The sequence below is a fragment of the Bidens hawaiensis genome, unplaced genomic scaffold, assembly GCF_021521415.1.
Source record: "Bidens hawaiensis isolate Kalapana, Puna unplaced genomic scaffold, B.hawaiensis_p1.1 tig00021989_1, whole genome shotgun sequence".
Lineage (NCBI taxonomy): Eukaryota > Viridiplantae > Streptophyta > Magnoliopsida > Asterales > Asteraceae > Bidens > Bidens hawaiensis.
In genome coordinates this window covers 337,556-348,300 of record NW_027493403.1, presented here as the reverse complement: position 1 = coordinate 348,300, position 10,745 = coordinate 337,556, and the positions used below count along the sequence as shown (strand labels likewise).

The window sequence follows — 10,745 nt, the reverse complement described above, 5'->3', positions numbered from 1 at the left end:
TAGATCTTGACGCAGAGTTTGGCGGTCAAGGATTCTTTGACATGGAGAGGGTGGACCCTGAAGAAAATGTGCAATTCTCAGTTGAAAGAGTTTCCAGTGTGCATGTGACTAGGGCAGCTACAACGGTGGCTGACTCTGATTCAGAAGATGATGTGGCTCTAGCGAGACGAATTCAAGTTAACCAAGAACGGGTTCAAGGGAAAAGAAAGAGAACTGATGATGACAGCGAGTCAGACTATGAAGAAGAGGTACATCAGTTGATTCGGAGATCAAGAAGGGAACGGGCAGGTGCAGGATCGGGAGCTGGTGAGAGCTCGAGGGTGGTACGTTTCACCCCACCCGCACTGTCCGGTATGACAATGGTCCCTTCATCATTACAGGTTACAAGGCCAAGCGCCACGGATGTTCCCGTGGTGGCTACCTCATCTGCCTTTGGCCTCCCACCCACTACATTCCAACTATTGGCTCCGGTGATTGTATCGTTGCCACCTCCAACTCTTACTCCAACGGAGGTCGTGGCACGATTTATTGAGTCGACGGTTGTGGCCACTGCAGGGTTATCGGTGACGATACCACCTGCGGTTACGTCTATGTCTACTTCTGAGGTCCCGATTACATCGGAAATCCCTCCTCAGTATACTCAAGATATATCACATCTGATGTTTGATTTCGATGCAACCTTATCAAACTCTGAACGAATAGCAGCACTTGAACGGGTCGTGGCAGAACAATCAAGGGTGAATCTTATCCAGACCCAGGCTATTCAGCGCCTAATTGCAGAGAATTAGTTGCAGTCGTCCCTGCTGGTAGAACATGGCAAAATCATAGATGCTTTGAAGGAGTTCTTGGCATCTCAGGGGGAGACGAGTTGTAAAGGCGATGAGTTGAGGACGAAGAAGCGCAATGATAGAGACGATGATCCCAATGCATCGAAAGGTGCAGGTGGAGAGTTGCCAAGAACTGAACAAGCTCTTGGGACTTCCACAACTCAGGGGGAGTCGACAAGTGCAGCTGGTGGTGATGATGTGGTGGTAGTTGACGTTGAGGAGATGAATGATGAATTTGTAGGTGATGATGATGTATTACCGGTGGATGAGATAGAGAAGATTGGTGCAGAGATAGTGATTGATAATGATATTGAAGAGGGAGAGATTGTAGAAGAGAATGTGGAGCATGAGATACCAGAATTTGATAAGCCAGATATGGGTAAAGAGATTGGAAATGATGAGACGGAATGGGAAGAGCAGCCAAGATGGAAAGAAGGTTATGCTCAATGGTTTGTAAAAACGAAGAAACCGGCGGTCCCTACTATGTTTAAGAAGAGTTACAACATTAGAGGCTATGCTGAATCGAGAAAGGGGATTATATGCTGGATATATGATGAGCAGTTGAGGCTCTTTGTGATTAAGAGATGTGATGGTGTTCAGTACTTCAAAAGGCTGCTGAGATCGTTGAATACATTGCCTGAGTGTGAAGTGAAAGACTTAGCCAGATTGGGATTGATAAACAGAAGCGATGATAATATGGCTAGAGTCATCGGGAAGATAGTATGGAAGGAGAGTATAAAGGAAAAGAAGTTCGAGCTGTTGAAAACACAAAAGGGAAAACTTATCGAAGACAAAGATAGAGGATTGAGAGCAGATGGCAAGCCTTGGATGATTATGAAGTATAAACCGATCCGGTGTTTGAAAGAAGTGCCGATGAAACAAATGCCCAAGGATGTTCTCAAAGATCTAAAGTGGTGGTATGTAGATTGTGAAACAGCTGAAGCGGTAATGGAGGACGAAGATGAACAAGAGCTGCTGAGAGTCTATGATCCGATGCATCTAGTGAACTTGTCTCAAGCTGATCTGCAAGTGCTGAATGAGAAGAAGATATTTTATATTCCTACTTGGAAAGACGAAGCGAAGAAATATCAAAGAATTGTATCAGTTTGTGTACGTGAAGGAGTTCATGCTTAAAGATGAAGATACAAGATTGTTGAAGATTACAAGACACGTGTTTGAAGATAAAGATTGAAGCTACTGCCAAGGGGGAGTCTGTTGGTACATGATGTCAGTAGTTCAGTGTCAAGTGTCTGTAATCGAGTTTGTTAGATTTGTGTTTTTGTATGTAAGCGAAGTTAGCTCACAAGTTTGCTGATACAGGCGAACTTGAGAACTAAGCGAAGTTAGGGACAACTTTGCCTGAACATGCCAGGCGAAGTTGTCGCCTTTATAATAGCTAGGTTACGGCAGTATTAAAAACAAGTTTAGTTTACGTGTTTACGAGTTCTGTAATCAGTGATTGATATCACTTGTTTCCGGTTGCAATATAACGAGTCTTTGTTTATTGTAACGTGTGTTCGATTGTGTTAACTCGTATCGTCTTCTACGCTCGTAACGTCTTACGTAGGGATTCCGCACCTACGTAGAACGGGATATTCCATGTAGATCCGGCTGGGAACCTACAACTAACCGATAAGGGGTGGTTCCAATAGGTGTTTTAAAGTCGTACGGTAAGTCCATAATGCATCATTTAATTTATTTGACCAATCTTTGCGATCAGGCTTTACCGTCTTTTGCAAAATCTCTTTGATTTGCCTATTGGAAACCTCCACTTGGCCACTCGTTTGAGGATGATATGGAGTGGCGATGCGGTGGTTAACGCCATACCATTTAAGCAATTTGCCAAAGTTAAAATTTTTAAAGTGTGAACCCCCATCACTGATTATTACACGAGGAACACCAAATCGTGAAAATATGTTTGATTGGACAAACTTGCAAACAACGGTATGGTCGTTTGTCTTGGTGGCGATTTCTTCTACCCATTTAGAAACATAGTCAACCGCCACCAAGATATATAAATTCCCGTAAGAATTTGGGAACGGGCCCATAAAATCAATCCCCCAAACATCAAAGATGTCGACAACAAGGATTGGTTGCATGGACATCTCGTCTCTCTTTGAAATGCCACCCATTTGTTGGCATTTAACGCAATTTTTAACAAACTCAGCTGCGTCTTTAAAGAGGGAGGGCCAGTAGAATTCACAAGTCAAGACACGATGCCCCGTATTTTGTCCACTAAAATGTCCACCACATGGTGATGAATGAGCATGGTGTAGGACACTCTTGACTTCCTCCTCCGGAATGCACATTCTCATCACTTGATCGGCACCCACCCGAAACAGATCCGGGTCTTCCCAAACGTAGTACTTTACTTGTGATAAGAAGTGTTGCTTCTTCTTCTTGGGCCAAAATTCAGGAACTGTTTCTGCAACAAGAAAATTAATAATGTCAGCATACAGAGGTAACGTTGAAATAGAAAACAGTTGTTCTTCCGGAAATGACTCATTGATAGCCCTTGCATCTTCTTCATCCTCTCCAATCAATCTGGACAAATGGTCCGCGACCACATTCTCGCTCCCTTTCTTGTCCCTGATCTCCGCATCAAACTCTTGAAGTAGCAAAATCCATCTGATCAAGCGCGGCTTCGCATCCTTCTTCGCCATCAAAGATTTCACTGCACTATGATCAGAAAACAAAACAACTTTGCTTCCCCAAATATAAGATCGAAATTTATCCAATGCATATACTACCGCTAGTAACTCCATTTCCGTGGTGGTGTAATTAATTTGAGCATCGGAAAGAGTTTTGCTCACATAGTATATGGCAGCGGGCTTCTTATCCACCCGTTGACCCAAAACAGCCCCGACCACGTAGTCACTCGCGTCACACATAATTTCAAACGGAAGTGACCAATCGGGTGACATTAAGATTGGGGCTTCAACCAGTTTGTTTTTAAGCACATTAAAAGCGTTTAAGCAATCTTCATCAAAAACAAATGGTACATCTTTTAATAACAGATTACACAACGGTTTTGTAATGACACTAAAATTTTTTATAAACCGTCTGTAAAACCGAGCATGTCCCAAAAATGACCGGATTCCCTTAATATTAGTAGGAGGTGGCAAATTAGATATAACATTAACCTTAGCCCGGTCAACCTCAATATCCCTACTCGAGATGACATGCCCCAAAACCGTTCCATCTTGTACCATAAAATGGCTCTTTTCCCAACTTAAGACCAAATTCGTTTCCACACATCTTTTTAAAACTTTTGTTAATTCATTTAAACATGATTCAAAAGACGAGCCAAAAATAGAAAAATCATCCATAAAAATTTCAAGTGAATCCCCGACCATATCTGAAAAGATACTCATCATGCACCTTTGAAAGGTGGCCGGGGCATTACACAATCCGAAAGGCATTCGCCTAAATGCGAAAGTACCGTATGGACACGTGAAAGTGGTCTTATGTTGGTCATCGGGGTGAATAGCAATTTGATTGTATCCCGAATAGTCATCTAAAAAGCAATAAAATTTCTGACCTGATAGTTTTTCGATGATTTGGTCAATGAATGGTAGAGGAAAATGGTCTTTGGATGTCGCGGCATTCAACTTCCGGTAATCAACACAAATTCGCCACCCGGTTACTGGTCGGGTAGCAATTTCTTCACCTCTCTCATTACGGGTTATCTGAATACCCACTTTCTTCGGAACCGTTTGTTTTGGACTCACCCAGGTACTATCCGATATCGGGAAAATAATTCCCGCATCCAACCATTTCAAAACTTCTTTCTTCACAACTTCCCGAATGTTTGGATTTATCCGTCTTTGTGCATCATGTGCGGGTTTTACCTCGGGATCTGTGATAATCTTATGCATCACAATAGACGGACTAAATCCCCTCAAGTCTGCTATCGTCCACCCAAGTGCAGCCTTTTGTTCTTTCAGCACTACCATCAATGCCCTTTCTTGATCTTCTTCTAAATTTGAGGCGATGATGGCAGGTAACTTATCATTTTCTCCCAAAAACACATATTTGAGGTGTTTTGGGAGTTCCTTCAACTCGACTACCGGAGGACTCTCAAGTGAAGGTCTCAATTTGGAGTCAATAGTGTCCGGTAGTTTCTCCACCTGTTGAGACCATGGTGGTTTCCCAATACTTGCAGCATACACTTCAACTGCTCTTTCCTCTTCCTTTAACTGATGTGAATACTCTATTGCTGACCTGGAACAAATAACACACTCCTCTGTGGCATCTTCCTCATTTTCATGAGGATTCAGCCCGTCAATGATTTCAGTTGCGAAGCTAACATCACTCACCAGAGGGTTAGAGACGTTTGAAAAACATTTAACTGTAGATTTTTATTCCCGTAAGCCATGTCAACTACCCCGGTTCTACAGTTTTTTAAAGCATTTGCGGTTTCCAAAAAGAACCTACCGAGAATCACGTTCGGTTGCCGTTTTGGGTCAACTATGACATAGTCTAGAACCAGAAAGTCAACCGGGTGATAAAAGTCCTCGATCATGACAAATTACATCAGTAACAATTCCCCTAGGACGCTTAAGTGTCAAATCTGCCAACACCATGGTGGTGTCAGCTTTTCTAAGTGGACCAAAATCATATTGGTCATATAAGCTCCCCGGGAGAATACTCACCCCGACTCCAAGATCCAATAATGCCCTCGTCATTTTAAAATCGCCCACTTGAATGGGTATTATTGGCGTTCCCGGGTCTTGTAGCTTGGGTGGGAGGATTCCCGTCAAAACCGAACTCACATTAGCCGTTAAATCGACCTGTTTGGGCATCTTATAAGTTCGATTCTGAGTACACAAGTCCTTCAAATACTTAGCATATGTGGGGACTTGTTTAATAGCATCAATGAGGAGTAAATTAATTTTCACTTGTTTAAAGACCTCCCACATTTCCTTCTGTTGTGGGACCCTTTTTATCAGTGATGATGTTGCGGGATTCACCAATGCCCAAGGAAATGGAACGGTTTTACCCATGGGGCCCGTCTCCTTGGCATATGGTGTTTCTTTTTCCTTTACCGATTCGTTTAAATTTTTAGTTATTGAATTTTTCGGTTCATTTATTGGTCTAATCTCCACCTCATCATCACTGTTCCCATTTTCCCCTAAATCTTCCACCATTCCTTCAATAAAGAAGGATGGTGGATTTACCCCGTTATCATAAACCTTACCATTCCTAAGGGTACTTACCTGGTTAATGTGGGTATTCTTCCCACTTGAAGAACTATTGTTCTGATGGCTAGGATTCTTCTAAGTGTCACTCGGTAACTTGGATGGATTTCGGTTTAGGCTCGCCATTTCTTCAGCCAGTTGACTCACCTGTTTATCTCTCGCAGCATTTTCCTTCTCTTGAAGCTCCAACCTCTAATTCAATGCCTTATTCTGAGTCTCCTGATTTCTATTCTGGGTCTCCTGATCTGCCTTCATTTGTTTCAATAACTCCATCACATCCTTAAGTGACTCCTCTTTGTTACCCGAAGAATTTCCTTGCCCCTGCTGATAGCTTTTTTGATAACCCTTATTGTAACCGCCAGAATCTCTCTGATTGTACCCACTCTGACCGCTTCCCGAACTATTACCATACTGTTTCTGGTTCGACTGATAACATGTCTTCTGAAAACTACCTTGAAAGTTCGGGTTCTGTTGCGTGTTAGGATTTCCATAACTGAAGTTTGGATGATTCCTGAGGCCCGGATGATAAGTATTGAGTTCATATTATTGTATTTCCTTTCACCCTACACATAGTTGACCTCTTATTCTCCAGTTTCTTCATCTTGCACAACCCCACAACTCGCAACTTCGTGTCCTAATTCCCCACAACCTTCACATACCGGATATGTTTTACCCGACTTTCCGACTCCTTGTACACCTGCAACCAACAACCTATCCATCTTCTTTTCAAGTCTATCCATTCTATCATCTGATTCATGACTTTCAATTGCTTTGACCACTGATCTTTTTGAAATCCTGTTCGACTGTGCTTGTCTCTTCGAATTAGTCGCATGTCTCTCCAAATGTCCCCAATCCTCATTTTCATCATTTGCAAGAAAAGATCCATTCGTTGTGGCTTGGAGGTCACGAACATCATCATTTGAGAGACTATCATGGAATGCCTTTATCAATTCCCATAAGACAATCCCATGATGCGGACAAGTCCTCAACAATCGTTTAAACATTTGGAATGATTCATAAAAAGTCTCACCGGTGATCTGCTGAAAGTTTCAAATGTTGTTGCGGGCCTCTGTGGTTCTCTGGGAAGTATAATACTCGTCTAAAAGCTGTTGTGCCAAGTCTCCCCAAGTGAAAATACTAGCTGATGGCAACGATAGAAACCACCGTTTTGCTGCATCTTTCAAACTAAACTAGAAGACTACCATCTTTACCTCTTCCGCAGCAAAACCTTGACTCGAGATGAGTGCGCATATAGAGTTGAAATCACTCAAGTGTAAATATGGTTCTTCTGTAGCCTTTCCATGAAATGTCGGTAATCCCGTTAAACTGTTCTGCCTTACCGAAAAAGTTCTTCCCCATCTGACTGGAATGATGATTGGTAAAGGATTCGTAGCCACTTGTGGAATGAAGTGGCTTTGAACGCCTCTGACTGGCGGTGGAACAAACGCCCTTGGAACTCCATCATCAAAATCATAATACGGCTGTTCATGGTGTTGTTGTCGTCTCGGTGCTTGATCTCTCTGATTTTCTGGATGATTCTGCCTAATTTCTTGGTCATCACGGGGATCTTGTTGCTGATATCGACCCCCCTGTTCATCTCTACGCTCCTCCTCATCCTTAGAATCATAACCAAAATCGTCCCCTATGTGTCAATTTTCCACCTGTGCACGAGCACGATCAACCTCGGGTCTTTCCTCTCTCAAATCATCGTGTCTTTAACGGTTCACTGGGGCTGATCTGATCGACAAGTGGTCATCAATGTTTCTGGGATTACGGTTAACATTTCTTTGGTTGAACAGATTGCGGTTTCTGTTACGGTTAACATTCTGGTTTCATGGAACTGGCTGTTCTTGGTTATTTGGTTGGTACATATTCGGGTCCCCTCGGTTTCGGTTACTCATAGTCTCTCCTTTTGGTGTTATGATTTCGGGTATTTGGTTTAGTATGGGTTTCTGAGCTGCTCGGTTTCGTCTTGCTGTTTTCTCTATTTCGGGATCAAATTGGAGCGGTTCTTTCTCACGGGAATATCTCGTCTGCATCAACTTGTGAAGTTACTTGCACAGACACAAACACTAACACCCCGCGTAAAATCAACGAAGAAAAAATTAAAAACAAAAACTAAAAACTAAGCTAAACTAGCACTTTGCGCATTGACTCCCTGACAACGGCGCCATTTTGATGTATATGTCGTGCTCTAATCCAAAACAAGTATTTATGATGCTTAAATACCTATAACTAGTACGGGTAAGTAAGGTCGTCTCCACAAGGAATCAGTGGAAAGTGCAAGTAAAGTTCATGATTACTAATTAATTAACTAATGTGAACAGACGATGTCAAGCGGTTTATAAAGATGATTATTAAAACACACGATTACTTTTAAAGTTGTAAACAATTATGAGAGAAAGATTCACTTTAGGTTTAGGTAAAGTGATAACCGACTAATCACAGATTCTATAAGATTAATTGCGCAGTAATTACTAAACCTAACAGTTGGGTTGTGAGGACAAACGATACCCTAACCGAATTGTTGACACAACTGAACTCCGGTTTTCCCAATTACCAGTTTAAAATATGAAAATCAGTTATAAGCAATGACTAACGATTATTGGTTCAATGACATAAGAGCTAACCCTACATGTGATGAACACAACCAGAAAAGTGATGCAAAGTTTGACAATCAATATCATAAACTGTTTAAACAATCAATTCGGAATGTAAAACAAGATTAAAAAAAATCAATCAAGTTCATACTCATTCAAAACATAGAATCTGATCAAAGTTAGTTTACACAAAACCCTAGCCTAAAGTGAATACAATGGTTTAGCCTGACATTGGCATCATGAAGGATTCGCTTATCTCATGAGAGGATGAAAGCATGCGATGAATGGACGAACCAGAGGCTTCGGGATGGTAGAAAATCGTCCTAGGGCTTGTACATGGTTGAAGGAATGAAGGATAGGTCGAATAGGGGCTGAAAACTCAATATATTAGAGTTAGGTTTTAATTTCCCGTCTGGAGGACTTTAGCGCGACGCTAAAGTCTAGCGGGTGAGACTTTAGCGCGTCTCTAAAGTCTACTTTCCTGATGTGCGTCTTTAGAGGATCTCTAAACTCCCTTAGCGCCGCGCTAAGGGTGTCTGACAGAATTTTCTTCATTTTCTTCATTTATTTTGCTTCGGAAAGCTTGCCAATCATTATGAGTCTTCTACATCTTCGTTCCAAGCCCGTAATTCATCCCGATAAGCGTCCTTAACGTCAAGTATCCTAAAACACATAAACATGCTTGAAGTACCAACATTCATATAATCTTTAAACTAAAAGTAAACAAATAATTTAATAATATACACAACTTTTGTCCGACCATCAGTGATGTTTATAGTTGTTTATTTCATTATTTACTTAGTTTGTTTGTAATAAGTTGGGTCGGTTCATTTGAGCTACTTTCAATATTCCCTTCCATACCCTTACACTTGGCCCCATTACAACCCGTTTTAAGACCTCTTGATTTGTATTCATGTCAAAAGCATTTACATAGGTGGAGATTTGATGATTGTACAAGCGTATGCGAGGAGAATTGATTAAATGTTAAATGTATGGATGATCACCAAGGAAAGATTATTGTGTAAATGTGTGTTATGTATAGGTAAAAGCTGAAAGCATGTTAGGTTTGGTTAGAAATCTATGGTTTAAATGGAAAGTCAAGTGAACTAGTGCAACCAATAAAAATGAGGGAATAGGGTATGACTTGGGACCTTAACAGAACCGAAATTGTGGTAATATTGGTGGTTACAAGTTGAAAGTAATAAAACATTTGTGTTAAGATGTTACTTGGGGGCAAGCAATGGTTAAGTGTGGGGATGTGATGGGTGCATCGGAGGATGACCCGTAAGTGTGCTTAAATGATATAAAAATCTAAGCATTAAGTGTTAATTTCATGGGAAATAGATAACTACTTTTATGTGGTTATTTTCAGGTATGAGGAGATAGAGGATGAAATCACGAGAACGTGGGCGAAAACGGCGAAGAAAACGGAGTTGAAACGAGAAAGATATGAAGAAAACAAGAACTTGAGCAAGTGTTCCATCGTGGCCCACGGTCAACCCAGCTCAAAAACATCAGAATCCACCGTACCGTGGCTTCCCTGGTCACCGTAACTGGACCATGGGCCATGGTGTGAACCGTGGGCCACGGTCCGCGCCGTATCTGCCAATTTACCTTTGTTTTTATTCCGTTTTTTGGTGTCTTTTCACCTATCTTTTCATTCTAAACAACTTATGGACGGATTTTTGAGTGCAAGAACAAGACTTTGGTGATTGTAATCATTCGTTTGGATTTATGATTCGTACGATTAAACTAATTGATGTGATGATAAATCAAACTATGTGTGGCTAGTACTCTTTGTGTTCTCTCCCGAATTGTAAGGTTTTCAATTGATTACTTGTTATTCGTTTATGTTATTTGTGGGATAGTCTTTTGATCCTATGATTGGATTGCTATGGTGATTATGAGTTTGATTAGTAATTGTTAGTATAGTGTAAATCTGTGTTCTTGAATATCAGTTCTTGGTGCCATAGGCAATCGAGATTTATTAAAAGAGAATTAGGGTTAACTATATAAAACTGAATATTGAGTGACAACCTTGCGTTTTTATAATCCAAGTACTTAGTCCTATTTTATCACATTCAAACGCATTTTCACGAACTATGTTTATGTAGTTC

At 41.2% G+C, this 10,745-nt stretch overlaps 1 protein-coding gene across 1 annotated transcript; it reads right to left on the bottom strand.

The window, feature by feature from the left end:
- Positions 1-5,323: 5,323 nt before the first annotated feature.
- On the bottom strand, positions 5,324-5,977 carry LOC143564355 (uncharacterized). The gene has a single exon (XM_077051659.1). The coding sequence runs from the start codon at positions 5,975-5,977 to the stop codon at positions 5,324-5,326; it is 654 nt and encodes a 217-aa protein (XP_076907774.1).
- Positions 5,978-10,745: the final 4,768 nt, after the last annotated feature.

Bases quoted from the DNA above. Each gene is read 5' to 3' on its own strand.
- LOC143564355 (XM_077051659.1), bottom strand. From the start codon at position 5,977: ATGGTGGAAGATTTAGGGGAAAATGGGAACAGTGATGATGAGGTGGAG.